We start from the raw sequence: 24,362 nt of genomic DNA on the forward strand, positions 1-24,362 counted from the left end.
TGTGGGTTGGCACCAGTCTCTCCATTTCTGTGGGAGAGGATGCTCTGGTGTCTGAGAGGGTGCGTGCATGTGTTGGGGGCTTACCAAAGAATCACCTACTATTAGGTCTTGTGGGTTGGTTGATCACACCCCAGTTTGGGGCCCCTGCCCTTAGTCCCCTCTCCATGCAATCTTCCAGTGCCTGCTGACTTGGACCACCTTGAACCTCCAAGATCTCTGCTGCTGCATCCTCCGCCTCTCAGTGCCACTACCATGATGGATGTGAGTGAACTTGGGGAGTCTGCACGCTACCTCCGCCAGGGCTACCATGAGCAGATGAAGGTGCACACCGTCCTGTGGGATGGTAAGTGAGGGCAGAGGTGGGCAGAGCCACAGAGAAGTTCTTAAGGACTCAGAACAGGAGTGAGGAGGGGTGGCACTCCACTCGGGTCTGAAGGAGCCCTCTGGCCTGACAGCTTTAGCCCCAAGAAGAAAATCCCAGGGACCTAGTATACCTCACTTGGGTGTCTGTGAGCAAGCCTTGGTTTGCTCCTCTGTAAAATGGGACAGTATCGCCTGCCTCCTGTGACTGCAGTCCGCGGCCAGAGCCTGAGGCTTCTGAGACGAGAGTGCCTGGTATGTGTGCGGGCTGCCTTCACGTGTCCATAAAACCTGTGCTGGAGTTATTTTTAGTGCTTTCCCTAGAGCCAATCCCTCTGTTTATTAGGGACAGGAATAAAGGCGACTATTTATGACCCGGTTTGCTCATAGGACAATAATAACAATAGGCAATGTGTATCAAGCACTTATTGTGTGCCAGGCCCAGAGCAGATGACTTTCCATGCATCATTGCAACAACCTGGGGAGGTGGTGACCAGGGCCAGGGCCAGCTTCGTGGGCATGTGACCTCTGCAGCTGCACTGGGGGCCTTTTACTCTTTGCTATCAGCATCTTGAAATTTTAAATGATTTCTTAACAAGAGGACTTGCATTTTAACACTGGAGCCTGCAAGTTATGTAGTTGGTCCTAAGGTATTTGGCCAGTAGGTGACAGGATACCTGAGTCTTTAACTTTCATGATGCCTTTAAACTACCATGAAATATGGGCTCCCTGGAGCTCTGGGACCAGCTGCCTGGGCAGGAAGGAGCATAAGACAGACTTACAAGATGCAGGGCTTGAGTCTTGGGTGAAATAGGGGAGACAGAACCCACTAATATTAAGTGCCTGATACTGAGGGTTGCTCCAGAGGAGAACTAAGGCAATGCTTACAATGTTTTGCCTTTGAGGGACAGGCCCAGAGAGAATGAGGGATTTTCCACAGGTCGCAGGGCAAATACAAGAGAAGCATGAATCTGAACCAAAGTGTGTAATCCAGGGCTGTGGGGGACCCTTACTTCAGTCAGGGGATTCTTTGAGGAGATCTCTAGGGAAACCTCCCAGTGCTGCCTTTTCAGGAAAGAGGGTCTGGAGGGATCTTTCCTGGGTACTCCTGTGTCCTGATAGAGGGGCTCCTAGGCACACAGCTCTAGGGACACGACAGGGGAACCCAGTTGGGCCCCCAACCCCTGGATGTGCATCAGTCTCTTTCAAAGCCCCAATGCTCTCCCGGAAACCAGGGAAGAAGCGGGTCTGGGTACCTGATGAACAGGATGCTTACGTGGAGGCTGAGATCAAGTCGGAAGCCACTGGGGGCAGAGTCAACGTGGAGACCAAAGACCAGAAGGTTTGGCTCCCCCCTTTTCCTGGAATTAGCTCCTCTGCCTCCCGGAGGTGTAGCTCCTGGAAGGCATGCTCTGGATGAAAGGGGGTCTGGGGGTGTACAGGGGTGAGAGGCTGAGGTCACTTGGTTCCTGCCCCCACGATATGGCCTTCCTGGCAGGTGCTGACGGTTCGCGAGGCTGAGCTGCAGCCCATGAACCCGCCCCGCTTCGACTTGCTGGAGGACATGGCCATGATGACGCACCTCAACGAGGCATCCGTACTGCACAACCTGCGCCAGCGTTATGCTCGCTGGATGATCTATGTGAGCCTGGAACCGAGGAGGGGCCACGGGTGGGATGGGGCTGTGCGTGGTGGGGGCGGGGCCGTACCATCAGGGGCGGGGCTAGAGCGAGAGCCACAGCTCGGCGGGGTCGGGACCGTGGGGACAGCGCGGGGCTGTGTGTGGTGGAGGAGCAGGGCTAGAGGTAGGGTAGGGTGATGTCATGGGGCTGAGGGGGCGGGGCCACCGGCTGGTGGGCGGAGCTGGAGGTGGGGCTGGAGGTTTGGCTACGGGACTGTAGGGAAGGAGCGGCAGCCGCCGAGTCGCTGGGCAATGGGCTGTGGAGGTGGGACCACAGGCTGAGGGCAGGAGTGAGAGCTAGGGCGGGGCCAGGACCGCCACAGAGGTGTGGCGTCGCACCTTAGGCAGCTCATTTTGGAGAATTTTTGCAAAGATCATAGTTTTGCGAGGGCTAGAGCTTGAGGACGGGAACTTGGCCTCCAATAACCCATCTATACTCTCTCTCCCCAGACATACTCGGGCCTCTTCTGTGTCACCATCAACCCCTACAAATGGCTCCCTGTCTATACAGCCTCCGTGGTAGCAGCTTACAAGGGAAAGCGCCGCTCGGAGGCCCCGCCCCACATATACGCGGTGGCGGATAACGCCTACAATGACATGCTGCGCAGTAAGGGCTGCCTTGACTCCTCTCCCTGAGTCCTCTTTCTCTCCTGAGACCCTTCCCCCGGCTCCCGGCTCCCCTTCCCTCCACTCGCACTGCCCTCTTTTCCATCCCGCTGGACACTGAAGCATAGTCGTTCTGTGTCTTCAAGTGGGAGCTGGCCTGCAGTCTGAAGGTTCCCACCTGGTCCTTCCCATTTCTGGCTCTGGGTGGCGGAGGGGCTGTCCCAGCACCAAGGATATCCCAGGTGTTCCACCTGTGGCTGGTCCCTCACTTTGGCTAACTTCTCTGTCTCCTCCCCTTTCTTCCAGACCGAGAGAACCAGTCCATGCTGATCACGTGAGTGTGGGGCTCTGGGGATGGGGTGGGAAATGCTGGCCATCTGGCAGGAAGGGATTGGAACTAAAATCATTTCCCGAGATTGAATAATTGAATACAAAGTGCTAAGGGCAGGGGTTTTACCACCTAGAGCCAGTGTCCCAGGTGAGGCAAATTATAGCATCTTCTCTGCCCCTGTTCTGAGCAGATAAGTAGAAAAGGAATGCCAGACTGATCACCTACCCTCATACCCCCTGTTCCTAGGGCCTGGAATCTTCTCTAACCTTGATCTTTGGGGAGTTCTGATTCTGGCTCAAGGAGGGGGGAGGAGATCCCCTTCCCTTTCCTCTTTATTTTAGTCGGTCAGTCATGTCTGACTTTGAGACCCCATGGACTGTAGCCCATCACACTCCTCAGTCCACGGGATTTCCCAGGCAAGAATACTAGAGTGGGTTGCCATTTCCTCCTGCAGGAGATTTTCCTGACCCAGGGATTGAACCCATATCTCTTGCATTGCACGAGTCTTCTTTACCACTGAGCCACCAAGAAAGCCCTTCTTCTTTATTACCAGCTTCTTATTTCTGAATCTTATTTATAACCCTTTGTTTGCCTCCTTGGGAAAGTGGTAGAATTCTCACATACCAAGTTTAGGTCCAGCCAAGCCAATATGGACATCGGTTGTGCGTGAGTGTGTGTATGTGTGTGAGTGTGCAGCCTGTTGGTTAAGAGTAAAGCCTTTGAAACCAGAAAGACCTGGATTCAAGTTCTCATGGGTCCACTTCCTGCTGGTGCCCTTGGTCCTCTGAATCTCATCAGTAAAAACAGGACAGTCCTGCTTACCTACTGCAGAGCTATAGGAGTCAGCCGGTGAATGTTTGCACCTGGCACCCAGCAGAAACAGCTACATGACCTCTCTGAGTCACATCCCCTTCTCTATCAAGAGGGTGATGATGGCGCCTGCCTTACAGGGTTCCTGAGGCTTCAGTGAACCAGTTCAGGTGAAGCACTCGGCCCAGGGCCTGGCAGTAAGTTAGCGCTCAGTAAACAGTGGCATCATGTGTTTTTTCATCTCACTGGGATGATTTATGCTGGTTTGTTTTGTAAACAATTCAACACCTCTGGGAGCTGACCCATCTCTGAGGAGTTTTGGGTTGGGGGGCTCCTGAGTTGGGAGCTGGGTGTGGGGAGGGCAGAAGCACCCTGCTGGAGAAGTAGGGTGCTGGGGGTGGGAGGAATTAGAGTAGCCAGATGGACATTGGTGATTCATGTTTGTGTCGTCCAAGGGGAGAATCGGGGGCCGGTAAGACCGTTAACACCAAGCGGGTCATTCAGTACTTTGCCATCGTCGCTGCCCTGGGAGACGGGCCGGGCAAGAAGGCTGTAAGACTTGCCCACGCGGGCACTGCTCCCTGCTGCTTCTCACTGTTTTTCTTTTCTTTTTTTTTCTCCTTTTCTTCTTTTTTTTAAAAGTTGATTCCCCAGAGCCTCTCGCCCTGCCTGAGCCTCCCACCCTGGTGGCAGACTCTGGCCCGAGCAAGGCTTGACCAGAGAGGCTGTGGCCATTCTCTGTCAAGTGACGCAGATCCAGGCTTGCCTTACTGTTCCCATCTGAAATGCAGAGGGGCGGGACCACATTGCTAGTCCTCAACATTTCATGTAATTTTTCCCTTTCATATTCTCACGACCTTCATATTTTAAAAGTTTACCAAGCAAGCTGTTTTTACCAAGAAGTAATAATCGGTTTCTTGGTTTTCATGCTCCAGTTACCTGCTGTCAATCAAACAAGGCAGGTTTAGCCAGAGCCAAGGGCACTTGGCCTTCCCAACAGTCAAGATTAAGGGCAGTTTTGCACCCTATGATTTCTTTATGGTTTTTGAAATTTTCTGAAACAATGGGGGACCAGTATTTTGGGGTTTTTTATTTGTTTTCAAGGTGCAGTTTTCCTTCCTAGCCCTATGGCCAGCTGTTTAGAGATGTGTGGGCACTGCACCCCCACCCCCAAATGGGTTGACTTTTCTTTCCAGAAGCCTAAGGCCTCCGCCCACCCAGCCCTCACTCCTGGTCTTGTTGAGCCTTGCTTTTATTCTGGGGCATTTTTCTTTCTTCTTTTTCTTATCTTTTTTTCCATTTAAAGTTTTTTTTTTTTTCCTTTTTCTTTTTGCCTTTTCCTGTTTTCCCATTTGATTTTCTTGTGATTTTTTTTTTTTTTCAGTTTTGGTTTTTTGTTGTGGTGGTGGTTGTTTTTCTTGTTTGGTTTTGTTTTTGCTGTTGACTTTTTTGGTACTCTTTCCTCCTTCCCCTCCACCTCATTTTCCAACTCCCAAAATGTCTCTGAGGATGCTACAGGAAGTTGGGGCTCGGTCCAGGAATAGGAATGGAGGGCGGGAGCTGATGGGGCTGCAGCCAGAATGGGTGAGTCTAGGGGGCACCTGGGCAGAAAGGAGCCCTGCATCATGGATTTGAGGTTTAGGGGAGCTGTCAGGCAAGGGAGGTAGAGAGAAAGCCTGGCCCACAGGGGCCATGGGCATTGTAGCTTAAAAACCTTATCAACCTGCCTCCCTTCTCTCCCAAATTTGACTACATCTATCAGAAGGAGCCCTATTCAAAAGCCTGGAGCTGAGTGTGTGGGGTGGAGCTCAGGGGAGGGCTCCTGCCATCTGTCTCCTGCCCCTGTCTCCCCAACAACAGCTCAGGGGGATTTTTAAGTCTTGGGCTCCCTGGAGGTGAGTGAATCACCAAAGTCTCATAGCATAGGACAGGTGGCATGGCACCTGTCACTCCAGAATCCATTCCTTCCTTTCCCCCCTTTTTTTCCCAGGCTGCTGGGATCCAGGGCAGGGAAGAGATAGAAGGGTAGATGGAGGGAAGATGAGGCTAGGAGAGCAAGTGGGGAGGAGTCCTTTGGTTCAGCAAGTCCCTCTAGATGAGAGACAGGTGGCTTTGGGCGTCATGGGAAGCAGGATGCCTGGACTCAGTGTCTGCCCTGCCCCTGACTTACTGTGTCATCTTGAGCAGACACTTTCCAGCTCTGAGTCTTAGGTTCCTCATTTGCAAATTAGGGCTAATAATATGCACCTGGCGGGGCTATTTTGACTAATACTCGATATACAGTTGTACAGTGAAAATGTACCCAATCATAATAGAAAGGAGAAGTGTGAAGAAGGGCCATCACAGAGGGAGGTCAAGGGTCAGAAGGTTTGGACAGGAAGAGTCTCTTCCAGCCTCAGAGAATCAGGGAAGACTTCCTAGAGGAGGGGGCTTTTGAGCTGGACTCTAAAGGGGAGTAGATTGTAGTCAGGAACCTCTGGGGCTTGGAACAGGGTCAATTCCAGGGGTGTGGGAAATGAAGGGATATGGAGGAGGCCAAAGACAGAGCTTTGGGGCACTGTGGGTAGGGGACACCCACACACAGCTCCTGCCTCAAGCCCCTCCCTGACTAGAGCCCTGCCTGCTCCATTTCTTGCATTTCTCCATCTAACAGCCCCTGGAGGGTCAGGCATAGGGAGTGGGGTGACATTTGGGTGACTAACATTCACTGTCCTGCTAACCCACCCTACTCCCCCACTGCCACACTCCCGCCTGGTGAGACCTCACACCTTCTAACTTTGTCTTCCTTCTCCTCCCAGCAATTTCTGGCCACAAAGACCGGGGTAGGTATGGGGCTGGTATGAGTGGGGCAGACAATTATTATGAAGTCCTGGGGACCCTCCCTCCCCTTCCCCTTCCTCTTCCCCTTCCCAAGCAGAGGTGGTCTGGGATGGGCTAAGACCCAGGACCACGGGGTGAGAGACCCCTCATCCTGCCACCAGGGCACCCTCGAGGATCAGATCATCGAGGCTAACCCCGCCATGGAGGCTTTCGGCAATGCCAAGACCCTGCGCAATGACAACTCGTCCCGCTTTGTGAGTGGCTTTGGTGGGAGACTGGGTGGGGTTGGGGCAGGAGGGTGGGGAGGCGGGGAGACACAAGGTCTGGGGAGCCCTGGGTGGATGGAGCAGCACTGCCTGGGCCCCCGACTGAGGCTGCTCCTCTGCCCACAGGGCAAGTTCATCCGCATTCACTTTGGTCCCTCTGGGAAGCTGGCATCAGCGGATATTGACAGCTGTGAGTTCAGGAGAGGGAGGGGAAGAAGGAGGATGGGAGGGGCCCAGGCCTGCACCTTCCCACTTAGATTGAACAAGTTTCATCAAGTCTTTGGGGCTCCCACCTGCCCCAGACGCTGCTCTTCATCCTCAGGCCACTGCCGAGCTCATGCCACCTCACCTCTCACCTGGAACTTTACCCACTGCCTCCACGTGATCTCCCAGTCTCCATTCCTCTGCCTGATCTTCTTTTAGCCAGAGTGATCTTTTTTTGGCTACTAATCTGATCACATCGCATTCCTGCCTAAAAACCTTCTCCAGATCCCATCACCTTAAGATGGAGACCCCCACCCTTATTTGGCGGGTCAGACTCCTTGTGATTGGGCCCCTCCCCCTACCACAACCCCAGCCTTTTCTCTGACCCTCCATCCAGCAGACCTGTGCCCCTCCTGCCCAGCCTCATCTCTGGGCACCTTGAGACCCTGTCCTGCCAGGAAGGTCTCCCCCAGTGTGTCTCTGCAGTCATCGCCTATCCCTGACCCAGTCCGGCTATGCAGACACTGGGTGCCCAGGTCACATGCACAGAGGGACCCCTCCACATTGACTGCTCCCCATCTTGGGATGCAGGGCCAGATCCTGACGGACAAGCATAGGCAGGTGGTGATGGGAGGAAACGTCGTAATTTACACCCTGATGGGCCCGTGTGCAAACACACCAAGGCTCTGCTCTCTGCACACACTGGCACACCAGCACACCTCTGGGGAAAGGAGCAGTCTGTGGGTGGAGGAATGACAGCCTAGATGAAAGAACAGAAAAACCAAGATCCACACGCAGGGGATTTCCCCGATGGTCAGTTAGGACAGTGAAGATTTGGCACTCGGTGCTGAGGGCCCGGGTTCAGTCCCTGGTCAGGGAGTTAAAATCCCACAAGTCAAGTGGCCAAAAAAAAAAGACCCCTACACAGACACCCACATTAATACACGCACACTGGTGTACAGACACACACATTCCCACACTGTGGCACATGTGCCAATGGAGAGACCTCCCACAGCACATGCCGGGGGTGTGTGCAGACACGGCACCTCCATGTGTGCAGACACCCTTGCCCCCTGCTCCTCAGCCCTGGTGGGGTGACCCACTCGGGACAGTAGGCCAGCTCCTCCCTTTCCCCCAGATCTCCTGGAGAAGTCACGGGTGATCTTCCAGCTGCCCGGTGAGCGAGGCTACCACGTCTACTACCAGATCCTTTCGGGGAAGAAGCCAGAGCTGCAGGGTGAGGGCCAGCAGCCCGACGGGGTGGGAGTCAGAGCCCGCCGGTCTGGGTGGCAGTGGGGCTGCCCAGCCCTGTCCCGGGCCCCCACAGACCAGGCCCTGGGCTGCCTGTTCCCCTGCTGTTCTGGGGTCTGTGACATCCCTTCTTCCCTAGAGACGCAGCACTCCTTCTAGCCACCCACCCGCTTCCTGGGATTTCTGGTTCCTGCTGAGCCCTCCCCCTTGCGCTGGGGAACAGGCACCTCAGCACCTCTGCCCTGGCCAGGTTGTCTCTCTTGTCCTGAGACTAGAAAGGTTTCCCCCAGCACCAAGCAGGGAGCAAGGGCTCCATCTGGGCCTGGCTTACCTCTCTTGCAAGCCCCTCGAGGGCAGAATCTGATCCTCCCTGTACCCGAGAACCCAGACGGGGTCTGGGCCGGAGGGGTGGCCGTGAGCAAGGATCAAAAGGTGAGTGAGAGCTAGGGACTGTGGCTCTTTCCCCAGACTCATAAAGAAAGAGAAGCCTTGGGCATTAGAGTGGAGGAGAGAAACTCCGGGTACAAAATCTAGAGAGGGCCCTAGAGTCTCTTGCCGCAAGAGCCCCCAGGACCCACCACGCTGGGACCAGGGGAAGGAGGAGAGCTGGTGAACCCAGCCGACACCCCCTTCTCGGCTCTGTGTCCCCCAGACATGCTGCTTCTGTCTATGAACCCCTACGACTACCACTTCTGCAGCCAGGGCGTCATCACCGTGGACAACATGGATGACGGGGAGGAGCTCATGGCCACTGATGTACGTCTGGTGCGAGGGGAGCAGGTCCCGTGGCTCCGCTGGACCCTGAGGAGCCTAGAGTTCTCTGAGTCTTCCCCTTCCCCACAGCATGCCATGGACATCCTGGGCTTCAGCGTGGAGGAGAAGTGCGCCTGCTATAAGATCGTGGGGGCCCTCCTGCACTTCGGCAACATGAAATTCAAGCAGAAACAGCGGGAGGAGCAGGCTGAGGCTGACGGCACTGAGAGTGAGGCGCCCTGACCCTGACCTGACCTGGTCATTCTCTTGACCCTGATTCCAACCTCCAGCCCGTGACTGTGATCCCTGAGCCTTGTCTGCAACCTTTGACCTCAGTCTGGCCCTGATTTGTAAATTGTGATTACTCAACTCCAGCCCCTCACCCTTCTGAGCTGTACAGTTTGCTGATCCTGACCTCTCCCAACCTCCCTCTCCTAACCCTAAGTAGAGACCAGTAGAGCCCCCAAAACCCCTAGTCTTAGCCGCCTCCTCATCTCACCTGTGTGTCCTGCCAGGTGCTGACAAGGCTGCCTACCTGATGGGGGTCAGCAGCGGGGACCTCCTCAAAGGTCTTCTGCACCCCCGAGTGCGTGTGGGGAATGAATATGTGACCAAGGGTCAGAGCGTGGAGCAGGTGAGCTGCCGGCAGGCCGGGGCCCACCCTGGGACAGCCGGGGCAGGGTCCGCTTCTTGCCGGGTCCCAGCCCAGCCTCCCCACGACTCCAGGTGGTGTTTGCCGTGGGGGCTCTGGCCAAGGCCACCTACGACCGGCTGTTCCGATGGCTGGTGTCTCGGATCAACCAGACGCTGGACACCAAGCTGCCCCGTCAATTCTTCATCGGCGTCCTGGACATTGCGGGTTTTGAGATCTTTGAGGTGCGGGCAGGCCCATGGCCCCAGGCTCTGTTCTCTCTGGGGTGGAGGACCATAGGGGTGGGGGCAGGAGCCCTGGGGGTCTGCCTGGAGGCAGGGTGGAGTCCCGCACATCCCTGTTCTCTGTGGGCCTCCATGTCCCCATCTACAAGCAGGCCGGCTGAGCCGGGCGCTGCCCTCTACAGTTTAACAGCTTCGAACAGCTGTGTATCAACTTCACCAACGAGAAGCTGCAGCAGTTCTTCAACCAGCACATGTTCGTGCTGGAGCAGGAGGAGTACAAGCGGGAGGGCATTGACTGGGTCTTCATCGACTTCGGCCTGGACCTGCAGCCCTGCATCGACCTCATCGAGAAGGTGGGGCCCAGGGCCAGGTCACTCCGGCAAGGGAGTGCCTGTGTGCTTGTGTGTGAACGAGCGTGTGCAGGCATGCATGTGCGTGTGCATTGAAGTGAGCATGTGTATACGAGCATGACTGTGAGCGTGTGTGTGTGATGTGTATATGAATGGAAATGTGTGCGGGTGTGTGACTAGGTGTGTTGGAGATTGAGTGCGATTGTGTGTTGGTGAGCAGGGCGTGTGTGTGAGCGTGCGTCCCTGTTGCACTGCTGACAGTAAGCCCTATTGCAGACACAGTTTCACTGGACCCTCAAAACTGTCCAGAACTACAGGGCAGGGTAGGGTGTGTTTGTTTATTTGCTTTATAAAACATTACACGTATTTCCCTATGGTACAAAGACTAGAAGGAAAGAAAAATCAAAGAAAAATGGAAAAATCAGAAATAAAGGGGAAAGAATATTTCCCCCAATCCTACCACGACGTGCATCCTCTCCATCCTTTATCCTCGGCATCTCTTTTCTCTAACGGACACAGACTCACTTCTCATCCTACCTTTTCTCTAAAAGTGTATTCTGGGCGTGGTGCTTTGTTGAAGAAGGCACAGTGGTTCACACAGCAGATGATGCCCATGCGTTTCTATAATCTCCTACCTATGCACATTCAGGTGGTCGACAGTTCTTTGCTGTTATGGCAGGAATGAAAGTATTCATGTCCCCATTTTGCAGGTTAGAAAACTGAGGCTTAGAGAGGTCTAAGGGCCCCTTAACCACTAAGTGAGGAAGCCAGAGTTTGACATCAACTGCATTTTTTGACAGCACCATGTGGGAGAGTGTGAGACCACAGATGTCGGGGGTGTGTGGGTGCAGGGGTGCTGGTTTGAATTTGCACACTTACAAGCAAAGAGAACAACTCAGGGCCAGCTGCAAATTGGTCAGAAGCGGGTTGAAAGCCAAGCCACAAACTTTCTTTCTTAGAAGACAGGGCTCCTGGGTGCAGATCCATTCTGCCTCCCTCTGGGCAGATGGTAGCTGAGGTTGGGGGGTCTGGGGAAGCTCCCAGAGAGTGGGGCTCCAGGAAGTGGGAGTCCAGCCCAGCCTGGATGGACTGGCTTGATGGAGACCCTTCACCCTTGTGCCCTGTCCCCAGCCGCTGGGCATTCTGTCCATCCTGGAGGAGGAGTGCATGTTCCCCAAGGCCTCGGATGCCAGCTTCCGGGCCAAGCTCTATGATAACCACGCGGGGAAGTCGCCCAATTTCCAGCAGCCACGGCCTGACAAGAAGCGCAAGTACCAGGCCCACTTTGAGGTGGTCCACTATGCAGGCGTGGTAAGTGCCTGTTGAAACCCCAGCTCTTGATCTCCCTCCTCCCTTCCTGCGGTTCCTCCGCCCCTCGGGTCAGCACCTGTCTGGTCTCTGGCAGGTGCCTTACAGCATCGTGGGCTGGCTGGAGAAAAACAAGGATCCACTGAATGAGACGGTGGTCCCCATCTTCCAGAAGTCGCAGAACAAGCTCTTGGCTACTCTCTACGAGAACTACGCTGGCTCCTGCTCTAGTGAGTACCAAGTGGTGCAAGTCTGCAGGGGACTCACGGAGGGAGTTCTCTGCAGTGAGTGACTGGCCCCTTGTCTGTCCTAGCTGAGCCCCCCAAGTCCGGGGTGAAAGAGAAGCGTAAGAAGGCAGCATCATTCCAGACGGTGTCCCAGCTGCACAAGGTGAGGCCCCACCTAGGCCCTGTGGAGGACCCCTCCCTGCCGCCCCCACTCGGTCCTGGCTCCCTGCTCTGTCCCCTGCACCCGGGGCGGGCGGCCGTTAAGACTTGCAGTGATGTTTAACTCCTCTCCACGTGAACATCACAGCAAGTCTGTGCTGCTTCCCGTCCCCACGCTGCCTGGGCAGGGTTTAGGGGGGATGGGGTGGGAGCCACGGGGCCTGTGGGAGGGCTGAGGATTGGTTGGGGGACTTGCCTGGTCAAATGGAAGAGGGCCAAGGGTCACAAGGAGAGTCAAAGGGTGTCACTGCAGAGACCCAGTGCTGAGGTGCCCAGTCCTTAGCGGGCTGGTCCATCCTTGGTGGGCTGGTCCACTGCGGCTTCCAATCCTGCTTCTCTGCCCTCTTGTGCTTTCTCCCCTCTCCCTCCCCCAGGAGAACCTCAACAAGCTGATGACCAATCTGCGGGCCACGCAGCCCCACTTTGTCCGTTGCATCGTCCCAAATGAGAACAAGACCCCAGGTAGTCACCCCAGGGGGGCTGGTTCCCCATGGGGGGACATGGGAGGGAGGGGATGGGGTGGCCAGAGCTGGGTCACCCCTCTCCACAGGGCTTGTGCGGCCTCGAATTCATGAAGGTGTGTCCCCTGACCACTAGTCTTTTCCTTTAACCTCCACTGTGCCCAGGGGTCATGGACGCCTTCCTGGTGCTGCACCAGTTGCGCTGCAATGGGGTGCTGGAGGGGATCCGGATCTGCCGACAGGGGTTCCCCAACAGGCTGCTCTACACTGACTTCCGGCAGCGGTGGGTGTCTCCCGGCCCCAGCCCTGGCTCCTCCCTAGCTCCCCCGCCAGCCACCTTCCCTCTTACCTTCCTCCCAGGTGGAGGCAGAAGGTTGGGTGGGGTAGGAAGGGCACCAAGGAGGATGCAGGAGGGCTGGGGAGGGGGCTGGGGGGCATCCCAGTGGGAAATGCTAGTCGGTGAGACCTGAGGGACTGGGTTTGGGAGAAGTGAACAGGCTCTGGGTAAATACTGCAGCTTCAGCCAGCAGGGTTTGCTAATGAACTGGAAGTGGAAAGAGAATGAAAAAGACAGGGGTGACTTCCAGGTGTTTGGCCTATCAACTGGGGAGTTGGTGGTAGATTTACTAAGAAACCAAGATAGATTTTTAAACTTTTGGCAGGGGGAAGTAGGTGGACAGTGGATTGAACTCTCCTTGGAACATGTCAGACTTGAAATGTCTCCAGCAGGAAGCCCAGGAGGGAGGTCGGGCAGGCAGAGCCAGGTGTGGATTTGGGAGTTGAATGAGGGTTCACATGGACTAGGCTTTATGTAATGCCTGGCAATGAGCGCTTGGTCAGTGCTGTAGCCTCTCTGCCTTCCCTTTATAGGTTTGACTTTTGTCTGGCTGCAATTGTCCATGGGTCCCTCCCTCTTCAGAAGTAATTGTGGCCATCCATGCTGACCATTATACATGTGTGTCTGTAGAAATACTTTACACATGGGTGCACACACACACATGCGCACACACGCATGAGCACACACACACACATGAACATGCACACATGAGAACACACACATGTTCTATTTTTTCCCTGTAACCGTGTCTTGGGGATTGTTCCTTGTTAATAGACATAAGTCTGCATCATCACCCTCTTTAAAAAACATGAAGACTATTTTTTAGAGTAGTTTAAGGTTTGCAGCAGAATTGAGGGGAAGGTACAGGAAATTCCGACAGTCCCGCCTCCCCTGTGGTCAGTGAACCCCACCAGAGTGGGGCATCTGTTACGGTGGCGTCATAATCCCTCAGTGTGTATAGTCACCATTACAGTCCGTTCTCAGTATTGTGCCTTCTAGGACTTTGGGTAAGTGTAATGACAAGGAGCATCATCCATTTTGTTATGGAGTGAAGTACTCTGTAATCTAGTGACCCGTGCTTTGTAATCAGTCCCTTAGTGAGGGCCCTTTTGTGTTTCCAGGGTTTTGCCTTCACAGTGTGGTCAGCGCAACCTGACCCACACGGCCCTGTGCACACGTGCAAGTGTGTCCTTTTAGAAGTGGGCATGCCGGAACCCTTATTGATCTTGTGATCCACAAGATCGTGATCTTATCAATCACAATTCTCTCCCAATGTTTCTTCAGTTTGTGATATGCTGTAACACATCACCGTCTTTACTTTTTAATTGTCTTCTCAAAAAACTGATAAATAATTAAAAATTGTAAGTTAAAAATTATGACAGTGCCATAGGCCTTCTGTAAATACTGCCGCCTCTTAAAGAACTACTGAAGCCGTTTAAATATTACCTGAGCTTTTAAAGCAGAGTATGCCCACTCCCCGAGTATCACGAGGCTGTCAAGTGTCACCTGCCAGCTTGTTCAGTGGAGCCTGAACAAGCCTCCGAGAGGCCAGCCTCTCCAGTCCTCTGCTCCCTGCCCAGCACCCTCCTCACCAACCCTTCCCCACCCCCTCAGGTACCGCATCCTGAACCCCAGCGCCATCCCGGACGACACCTTCATGGACAGCAGGAAGGCTACAGAGAAGCTGCTGGGCTCACTGGACATCGACCACACCCAGTACCAGTTTGGCCACACCAAGGTCGGGGCACAAGGGAGTTAGGGTCCTGACCCGGTGTGGGCACGCACTCTGCAGGGGGTCATGCAGATGATTGAGGGTTATACCTACCATGCCTACCCCAGGTGTTCTTCAAGGCTGGGCTCCTAGGCGTCTTGGAAGAGCTTCGTGACCAGCGTCTGGCCAAGGTCCTGACGCTGCTGCAGGCGCGGAGCCGGGGCCGCCTGATGCGCCTGGAGTACCAGCGCCTGCTTGGAGGCAGGTGGGTGCGAGCAAGGGGGTGGGACACAGGGTTGGCGTACAGCCACTGTCCCCCAGCTCACAGAACCTCTAGGCTCTCTGAACCTGGTCGTACTGTCCTGTGGGTCAGATTTTGTGTATGGCTGGTTGAGTGTCTCCGAAGGGGCAAGGCTCTGCTGTGTGCCCATCAGCCCCCAGCTACCTGCCACTTCCTCCCCTCAGAAGGTGGGAAAAGAGAGTCCATCTCTATTCCAGGCCGTCCCAGAGTGTGGTCTGGAGTGAGAATAAGGGCATCTAGTGTTTTCTAAGAGTCTTATGTGCCAAGCCCTGGGCGAGATATCTTGTTTGAATTTATCTTGGTTAAGGTACAGGATGGACTTCTCAGGCGTCTCTGGTAAAGAATCCGCCTGCCAATGCAGGAGATGCAGGAGACACGGGTTTGAGGGAAGATCCCCTGGAGAAAGAAATGGCAACCCACTCCAGTATTCTTGCCTGGAGAATCCCATGGACAGAGGAGCCTGGTGGGCCACAGTCCATGGGGTCACAAAGAGTCGGAATAGACTGAACACACATGCAAAGTACTGGACAGTCCTAAGAGGCAGATGACCATCTCTGCTCACCAGAGGGGGTGTCTGAGCAGAGAGAGAGCTGTCAGCTGTCTCATGGGGGAGGTGGGAGGCTGGGATGGGAGCCCAGGCTGTCCGACCTTATATGACAGTCGGCTTAACCCCCACTGGTGTCCTGTCTTCAGGACCCTTGCAGGGACCACCAGGCCATTCAGGGTTTGTGAGCTCCAGCCCTGGAGGCAGACCTGCATGCCCTGGGCCTCTCCCTCAACCTCGTCTGTAAAGCAGAGGATTAGGACCTATTTGAGAGGCTGTTGGGAAGGTTAATGCAATCGACCACACACTGAAGTGCTTAGTGCAATGTCCGGCCCAGGGGAGGTGCTCAGCAACATCGGGGCTATCGCTATGAAGGGGCAGCTGTGAACCTGCTGACCACCTGTGGTCACCCCTCCCAGGGATGCCCTGTTCACCATCCAGTGGAACATCCGTGCCTTTAACGCTGTCAAGAACTGGTCATGGATGAAGCTCTTTTTCAAGATGAAGCCGCTGCTCCGCTCGGCGCAGGCTGAGGAGGAGCTGGCGGCCCTGCGGGCAGAGCTGCGGGGGCTGCGGGGGGCCCTGGCCACTGCGGAGGCCAAGCGCCAGGAGCTGGAGGAGACGCACGTCAGCGTCACCCAGGAGAAGAACGACCTGGCCCTTCAGCTGCAGGCGGTGAGGCGGGGAGGGGCGGGCTTTCTTTCTGTGACCTGGTGCCCCGACCCCCGGGCATCCTCAGGGAACCCCAGGCTGCTCCGAGGAAATAGCACAGGCAGACCCACCGTGCCCCACTCCCCCCGACCACCACCCCCCCGCCCCCGCCCAGCCAAGGCCAACCTGGCATGTGCTGGGTGCTCAGGCTTTACCTGGGTCCTTTTTGCTATTCTGGAGGCTCATGGGCTCATACCTGTGTGCGGCCTCCTCATACCCAACCTCCCCACCCAGTCATTGCACGTGCCCCAGTGCTCCCACACCCTGGGCCCCCATGGCTTCCTGCTAAAGCCTCCGTGGAGCCCCATCTCCCCAGCTCTCTCCTCTGCTCCCTCCCTGAGAGAGTGCCAGGCTCTCTTCTCTGGTTAAGGGCCATGGGAACCCAGGCAGCAGGTAATAGTAACAACCAAAGGGCAGAGATCAAGGGTCCAGATCCTCCCCCAAGTCCACAGAGCCCTTCCTTCCTTCCTTCGGCAAACACCTTGAGTGTCAGGCACCACAGAAGCTCTGGAGATAACACTGGTGGGAAGACAGACGGGCCTGTGCTCAGAAACCCACCCTCTAGAGCAGGAGATGGTTATCCGGTCAGGTGGTAAGGAAACAGTGCGGTGGCCGAGAATCTGAGCCCTCTGTGGCCCCGCAGGGCCCTCCCCACCCCGACTTCAGTGAGGGCGGACCTGGCCGTTGGCTTCTCTCCATGAGCCTTGTTTGGGCCTTTCTCTGGGTCGCCCCGCAGCCTAGGTTCCCCTCTTGTCCCCCGGTCCATCCCTCCACTTGTGCTCTCATCCCACCACACCTGATTGCCTTCAGGGCCCAGAACAGGTCATTGGCATGGCATTCCTTGGTCCCAGAAGCCAACTGAACCTGTGTCAGGCCTTGGCATGGACACATGAGCTTTCTGTCTAGGACCTGGCCTGGGGTCCCTCGGCTGTCCTGACTCTGCGCCATTCCCGTGTCCCCCTCCAGGAGCAGGACCCTCGGCTGTCCTGACTCTGCGCCATTCCCATGTCCCCCTCCAGGAGCAGGAAAACCTGGCGGATGCTGAGGAGCGCTGCCACTTGCTCATCAAGTCCAAGGTGCAGCTGGAGGCAAAGGTGAAGGAGCTGAGCGAGCGGCTAGAGGACGAGGAGGAAGTGAACGCAGACCTGGCTGCCCGGCGCCGCAAGCTGGAGGACGAGTGCACAGAGCTCAAGAAGGACATTGATGACCTGGAGCTGACGCTGGCCAAGGCCGAGAAGGAGAAGCAAGCCACGGAGAATAAGGTGTGGGTGCGGGGTGGGGTGGGGAAGAGCTGTGGGGCCAGGCACCTGCAAGTCCCACACCTGTGTGGCCCTGGGCAGGTCTCATCCTGTGAGCCTCAGTTTCCTCCTCTGTCAAATGGGGCTAATAGCAGCACTTCCCTAATTAGGGCGGGTGAGGATTCAGTGTGTAACTAGGCTGTGTGAGCACTCGCCACCAAGCTTCACACGTAGTAGGTGCTCAGCAGATGCTCGGATCGTCATCCACCAGCTCCATGTGCCCCAGGGGCCTTCCCTCATTGAACCCTCTCGAGAGCCCATTGGTTCACACTCTGGGGGGACTGACTCCATCATACAGGAGGGGAAGGTGAGGCTCTGGGGGAGGGTGAGCTGCTTATTCAGGTTCTCACAGGTGCTCCCTGAGGAAGCCAGGAGTAAGAACAGCTGCTTAAACACCCCTGAATACCCAAATAGCTGGCATCTATTGATCTCTCAGTGCCAGCCAGACACTGGGGAAGGGCTCAGTAATCCCTCGAGGAGGAAGTTACAACCATCCCTGAAGGATGAAGAAATTGAGGCTCGGGATGAACTGACTCACCTGAGGTTCCCTGGCTGGAAGGGGCAGCTGCTCAGGCCAGAGTTGGGGGAGGCAGCCCCACAGTGACCTTGGCCCCGACACAGGTGAAGAATCTGACGGAGGAGATGGCAGCACTGGACGAGTCTGTGGTCCGGCTGACCAAGGAGAAGAAGGCCTTGCAGGAGGCCCACCAGCAGGCCCTGGGTGACCTGCAGGCTGAGGAGGACCGTGTGAGCGCGCTGGCCAAGGCCAAGGTTCGGCTGGAGCAGCAGGTGGAAGATGTGAGTTGGGGCCACAGCAGGGGGCTGCATGGAGGGGCCGGGCTGGCCAGGACAGGGGGGAGCCCACCCACCCTGTCCTGCCCAACAGCTGGAGTGCTCCCTGGAGCAAGAGAAGAAGCTGCGCATGGACACGGAGCGGGCCAAACGCAAGCTCGAGGGGGACCTGAAGCTGACGCAGGAGTCGGTGGCAGACGCTGCCCAGGACAAGCAACAGCTGGAGGAGAAGCTCAAAAAGTAAGTGTGGGGAGGGCCCAGCCCCGACCTCCTGCCGCGGGGGCCTCCTGAGCCTGCAGCCCGCTTCTCGTCGCCCCCAGGACTCTAGTCAGTGTTGCATCACAGCAGAGGTTGAACCGTAGGGTGAAGGGGGCCCACTTAGGGCCAGGCTCTAGGGCCGGGGCTTGAGAGGGAACTCTGGGGAGATCTTGAGGGCTACTCCAGGCACAGTGCCTCAGCACAGCATGTGTGCTGGGGCTCCCAGCAGATTGGCGGCAGTTAGGACCTGGGCCGGCTCACGCCCACCCTCTCCCCCAGGAAGGATTCGGAGCTGAGTCAGCTGAACCTGCGGGTGGAGGATGAGCAGCTCCTTGGAGCCCAGCTGCAGAAGAAGATCAAGGAGCTGCAGGTGCATGAGGGACGGGGGCGGGCGAGGACCCGGCTCAGGGGCCCATGGAGGTGACCCTGCCGCCTGCCTGCCCGTCCCCAGGCTCGGGCCGAGGAGCTGGAAGAGGAGCTGGAGGCTGAGCGGGCGGCCCGGGCCCGCGTGGAGAAGCAGCGGGCAGAGGCGGCCCGGGAGCTGGAGGAGCTGAGCGAGCGGCTGGAGGAGGCCGGCGGTGCGTCAGCCGGGCAGCGCGAGGGCTGCCGGAAGCGCGAAGCCGAGCTGGGCCGGCTGCGGCGGGAACTGGAGGAGGCGGCTCTGCGGCACGAGGCCACGGTGGCGGCCCTGCGGCGCAAGCAGGCGGACAGTGCGGCCGAGCTGGGCGAGCAGGTGGACAGCCTGCAGCGTGTGCGGCAGAAGCTGGAAAAGGAGAAGAGCGAGCTCCGCATGGAGGTGGACGATCTGAGCGCCAACGTGGAGACCCTGGCCCGCGGCAAGGTGTCGGCCTCCTTCCTGACCCCGACCTCTGACCTGCCGCTTAGCAGCCCACCCTCACCGAACCCCTCCTGACTGCAGCAGCTGACCCCACGCTCTGAGCCCTGAGCACCCCCTGCCTATCTGACACCACACTAGTGCTGATCCTGCACCTGATCCTGATCCCCGGCCCCTTCACCTGGCACCCAGCCCGAAACCTCCCCCACCAGTTCTGACCTCAAACCCTACCTCCTAAACTCTGTGCCCTGATGCCAAAGGATTTTGACCCAGCATCCAATTCCAACTTCTCAGTCTTTAACCTCTGAATTCTGACCTCATCCCTATCCTGTTTGGGCTTCCCTGGTGGCTCAGATGGTAAATAATCTGCCTGTAATGCAGGAGACCTGGGTTTGATCCCTGGGTCGGGAAGATGCCCTGGAGAAGGGAATGGCAACCCAGTCCAGTATTCTTGCCTGAACAATTCCATGGACAGAGGAGCCTGGTTGTCTACAGTCCATGGGGTCGCAAAGAATCGGACATGACTGAGCAAATAATACATACCTGACTGTTCTTGTCCTGAATCCCAGCACCCAACCCTGACCCCTGACCTTTGTACCACCTAATCTTAACAGCTGACCTGTGACCACTGTCCCCAGCTGACTTCAGACTCTGGTATCCTTACCTCACCTTGACCCACTGGCCTTAGGACAGGTTCAGCCAGCTCACTTCTGACACCCATGTTTTAAGCCATAGTCCAGCACTTGAATCTCTGACCCTGAACTTGGGGTTCTGTTCTCCCTTTGATTCCTGGCACATGTCTAGCCTTCCAATTCCTGGCTCCAGTCTCTCTGATTGGCAGCCCTAGATCCTGCTTTGTGGGTCTCTGACTTGTTCTGATCCCTGACCCCGGCTCCCAGGCCAGTGCAGAGAAGCTGTGCCGGGCATATGAGGATCAGCTGAGTGAGGCCAAGATCAAGGTGGAGGAGCTACAGCGGCAGCTGGCAGATGCAAGCACCCAGCGTGGGCGGCTGCAAACCGAGAGTGGTGAGGCACGGGGCTCAGCGGGCCACGGCGGGGCCTCCATGCTGTCCACTCGCCTTCACCTGACCTGCTGGCTCCCCTTTGGCCTGCAGGGGAGCTGAGCCGCCTGCTGGAGGAGAAGGAGTCTCTGATTAGCCAGCTGAGCCGCGGGAAGGCCTTGGCCACCCAAAGCCTGGAGGAACTGCGGCGGCAGCTAGAGGAAGAGAGCAAGGTGGGCCAGCTGTGGGCAGCCACAGAATGGCGGGGGTGGGGGCACAGGGCCACCGGCCGGCCCCACGCTGAGGTCACCGGGCTCTCTGCAGGCCAAGAGTGCGCTGGCTCACGCAGTGCAGGCTCTGCGGCACGACTGTGACCTCCTGAGAGAGCAGCATGAGGAGGAGGCTGAGGCCCAGGCTGAGCTGCAGAGGCTGCTGTCCAAGGCCAATGCCGAGGTGGCCCAGTGGAGGAGCAAGTACGAGGCAGATGCCATCCAGAGGACCGAGGAACTGGAGGAGGCCAAGTGAGTGCCCTGCCGGCCTGGCCAGCACCACCTCGGGGCGGGGTAGGGTGGGGGAGGATGCGGGGCTCAGCTACACTCCCACATCCCATCTGTTCCCGGGGCCCAGAAAGAAGCTGGCGCTGCGACTGCAGGAGGCAGAGGAGGGGGTTGAGGCCGCTCACGCCAAGTGCTCGTCGCTGGAGAAGGCCAAGCTGCGGCTGCAGACCGAGTCAGAGGACGTGACCCTGGAGCTGGAGCGGGCAACCTCTGCGGCCGCGGCGCTGGACAAGAAGCAGCGGCACTTGGAGCGGGCGCTGGAGGAGCGGAGGCGGCAGGAGGAGGAGATGCAGCGGGAGCTGGAGGCGGCCCAGAGGGAGGCCCGCAGCCTGGGCACTGAGCTCTTCCGGCTGCGGCACAGCCATGAGGAGGCCCTGGAGGCCCTGGAGACGCTCAGGCGGGAGAACAAGAACCTGCAGGGTACGGCCCACCATGGGGTCAGAGCCGCCCTGGGGGTCACTGGGAGTTCCCTCCGAGTCACACAGGCAGGGTGCCCTGGCCGGGGCACCCTGGAATTACGAGGGGGTGAAGTGATGTGGCTGCAGCATGAGTGGTGGGGTGGCCCCTCAGTGCCCTGTCCTTTCTGCAGAAGAGATCAGTGACCTCACAGACCAGGTCGGCCTCAGTGGGAAGAGCGTCCAGGAGCTAGAGAAAGCCAAGAAGGCGCTGGAAGGGGAGAAGAGCGAGCTCCAGGCAGCGCTGGAGGAGGCTGAGGTCAGGAGTGGGGCGACGCTGACCCGCTGGCTCCTCTGGCCTCCCCTCTCAACATACGTTCGTGGACCTCCTGGCTCAATGGCTTGTTCTATACCCCAGGGGGCCCTGGAGCTGGAGGAGACCAAAACCCTGCGGATCCAGCTGGAGCTTTCCCAGGTCAAGGCTGAGGTGGACCGGAAGCTGGCAGAGAAAGATGAGGAGTGTACTAACCTGAGGTGCGGGGGGCTGGCCCTCCTCTCCAGGCCGACAGCCTCTCCCGTCCCAACCGTCTGAGAGCAGAGGGCAAGAGGTGTTGGCTGAGCCCCAGCGTGCACACAGATTTGCATGACACCTAGTCCCCCCTCCCCAGGACTTTCTTTGGGGGGAGGAATGGATTATTGTCCACAGTTCAGAGGTGAACCGAGGAGAGGCCAGAGGACTTGTGCAAGGTTACACAGTAGAGGCAGAGCCAAGATTCAGTCCATGTCCGTTTGCTCCGGAGCCTCACTCTTGCCTGTGAAGTTGCTCTGATGGGCAGCAGGCAGTCATGAGGGGCTTGAAACCAGGGAGAGTCCGGTCACTTAGTCCAGCTTACGTCTCCAGCATTCCTTTTGCGCCTGTCAGCAGGTGCGGTGCGCGGGCCCCTGCTCCTCGAAGGTCACCACTCCTCCTTCCGTCCCTCCCAACCATAGGCGCAACCACCAGCGGGCAGTGGAGTCCCTGCAGGCCTCCCTGGATGCGGAGACTCGGGCCCGCAACGAGGCTCTGCGCCTCAAGAAGAAGATGGAGGGTGACCTCAATGACCTGGAGCTGCAGCTGGGCCACGCCACCCGCCAGGCCACAGAGGCGCAGGCTGCCACGCGGCTGCTGCAGGCCCAGCTCAAGGAGGAGCAGGCGGGGCGGGACGAGGAGCAGCGGCTGGCGGCAGAGCTCCGCGAGCAGGCACAGGCCCTGGAGCGGCGGGCCGCCCTGCTGGCCGCGGAGCTGGAAGAGCTGCGGGCAGCCCTGGAGCAGGGTGAGCGCAGCCGGCGGCTGGCGGAGCAAGAGCTGCTGGAAGCCACGGAGCGTCTCAACCTCCTGCATTCACAGGTGGGCACTGGGGGTTGTCACCAGAGCGTGCGGGGCGGGGGCCTGCAAGGCCCAACTCTAAAGCTCTGCTTCCCTGCAGAACACAGGTCTCCTGAACCAGAAGAAGAAGCTGGAGGTGGATTTGGCCCAGCTGAGTGGGGAGGTGGAGGAGGCCGCCCAGGAAAGGCGGGAAGCCGAGGAGAAGGCCAAAAAGGCCATCACTGATGTGAGGCTGGGCCGGGGCTGGGGATGCCAGAGAAGAGTCCAAAGGGACCGTCACCTCCTGATCAGACCGCCGCCTCCCCCACAGGCAGCCATGATGGCGGAGGAGCTGAAGAAGGAGCAGGACACAAGCACACACCTGGAACGGATGAAGAAGACGCTGGAGCAGACGGTGCGGGAGCTGCAGGCCCGGCTGGAGGAGGCAGAACAAGCCGCCCTCCGGGGCGGGAAGAAGCAGGTGCAGAAGCTGGAGGCCAAGGTGTGTGCGGCCCGCCTCCCAGCCTGCTGCTCTGGCGGGTGGGTCAGCCCCGGGGAGGGCAGGCCAGGGGCAGCAGGCCCACCGGCTGGCTGCTTGTAGGTGCGGGAGCTGGAGGCCGAGCTGGACGCGGAGCAGAAGAAGCACGCAGAGGCCCTCAAAGGGGTGCGGAAGCATGAACGCCGGGTCAAGGAGCTCGCGTACCAGGTGGGTAACCAGGACCACCTCGAGGGGTGGCCCTAGGGCTGGGCTGCTTTGGGCAAGACCTGAATCCCCTTTGCCTACCCAGGCTGAGGAGGACAGGAAGAATCTGGCTCGCATGCAGGACCTGGTGGACAAGCTGCAGAGCAAGGTCAAGAGCTACAAACGTCAGTTTGAAGAGGCGGTGAGTGCACGGAAGTCTGGGTCTTTGGGGCCTAGTACCAGTCAGGATTCCGGTGGTCACCCCACTTCTACAGCTGGCCCCAGTCAGTGGGGATGCCAGCAATGGTCAGGCCTGTTCCATCTCTGGGCTGTGATTTCCCCCACGGTGGCTTTGTGTGTTGGTTGGGACAGTGACCCCACTGCCCAGTGGGAAGAAAGACAAGTTTCTAACAGGTCCAGCAAGACACAAGACCTAGCTCTGTCTCTGAGGGGACCTCTCTGATTTCCCCTTCCAGGCAGGTCTGGCACCCAGGCACCTCTGGAATGAGTGGCTCCATGCCCTTCCTTCCTGCCGTGGGGACTGGGGAGGGATGGGGAGGGCCGTGGGCAGCGGTGGTGAAGCAGACTGGAGGACCAGGAGAAGCCGGCCCCTTCTGGGGCAGCTGACCGTCTCAGTGATCAGAGAGTGAGCAGGCCTGCCTGTGCCCACAGGAGCAGCAGGCCAACACCAACCTAGCCAAGTATCGAAAGGCCCAGCATGAGCTGGATGATGCAGAGGAGCGGGCAGACATGGCGGAAACCCAGGCCAACAAGCTGCGGGCACGCACCCGGGACGCCCTGGGCCCCAAGGTGAGGGGTGGTGTGGGGCACCCTCCCTGCCCTCTGCCCCGGAAGCCGCTCACTCAGGCACCCCTCTCCCTTTAGCACAAGGAGTGACACTGGAACCCTGGGCTCTGGGAAAAGAGGGACACCTGCTGTCTGCCCCAGCCTGATCCTGGCCTCTCTTCATTCACACATGCTGGAGCCTCGCCACCCCAAGCCCTGCTCCACCTTGAATAAACCCCGTGGCTGCAGCTCTGACTGGGTTTCTGCTCATTCTTTGGGGTTCAGG

The 24,362-nt window shown here is 57.7% G+C and overlaps 1 protein-coding gene across 2 annotated transcripts; it reads left to right on the top strand.

Moving 5' to 3' along the window:
- The first annotated feature begins 237 nt into the window (after positions 1-237).
- MYH7B (myosin heavy chain 7B) lies at positions 238-24,324 on the top strand. 2 transcript variants are annotated; one of them, XM_070381633.1, is made up of 41 exons: positions 238-343; positions 1,596-1,702; positions 1,859-2,002; positions 2,492-2,648; positions 2,954-2,981; positions 4,244-4,340; positions 6,587-6,610; positions 6,770-6,862; positions 7,001-7,064; positions 8,217-8,315; positions 8,982-9,085; positions 9,173-9,311; positions 9,598-9,716; positions 9,809-9,958; positions 10,141-10,311; positions 11,440-11,619; positions 11,714-11,846; positions 11,930-12,006; positions 12,437-12,524; positions 12,689-12,806; positions 14,475-14,598; positions 14,700-14,836; positions 15,836-16,091; positions 17,147-17,389; positions 18,047-18,223; positions 18,312-18,457; positions 18,755-18,845; positions 18,927-19,316; positions 20,210-20,336; positions 20,426-20,544; positions 20,636-20,832; positions 20,939-21,288; positions 21,458-21,582; positions 21,682-21,797; positions 22,254-22,650; positions 22,730-22,855; positions 22,940-23,110; positions 23,210-23,314; positions 23,397-23,492; positions 23,963-24,100; positions 24,176-24,324. In XM_070381633.1, the coding sequence occupies exons 1-41, from the start codon at positions 253-255 to the stop codon at positions 24,185-24,187; spliced, it is 5,826 nt and encodes a 1,941-aa protein (XP_070237734.1). In that variant the 5' UTR covers positions 238-252; the 3' UTR covers positions 24,188-24,324. The 2 variants fall into 2 exon arrangements, with proteins under 2 accessions (XP_070237734.1, XP_070237733.1); XM_070381632.1 differs by lacking the exons at positions 238-343; positions 1,596-1,702; positions 1,859-2,002; positions 4,244-4,340 and having other exon boundaries at positions 2,561-2,648.
- The last annotated feature ends 38 nt before the right edge of the window (positions 24,325-24,362 follow it).

Source organism: Bos mutus, chromosome 13, assembly GCF_027580195.1.
Source record: "Bos mutus isolate GX-2022 chromosome 13, NWIPB_WYAK_1.1, whole genome shotgun sequence".
Taxonomy (NCBI): Eukaryota; Metazoa; Chordata; class Mammalia; order Artiodactyla; family Bovidae; genus Bos; species Bos mutus.

Excerpts from the sequence above, each read along its gene's own strand:
- MYH7B (XM_070381633.1), top strand. The coding sequence starts at position 253 with ATGATGGATGTGAGTGAACTTGGGGAGTCTGCACGCTACCTCCGCCAG. Across the intron at positions 7,065-8,216 it reads ATCAGCGGATATTGACAGCT|ATCTCCTGGAGAAGTCACGG; the intron begins GTGAGTTCAGGA and ends CCTTTCCCCCAG. Across the intron at positions 8,316-8,981 it reads GAAGAAGCCAGAGCTGCAGG|ACATGCTGCTTCTGTCTATG; the intron begins GTGAGGGCCAGC and ends TGTGTCCCCCAG.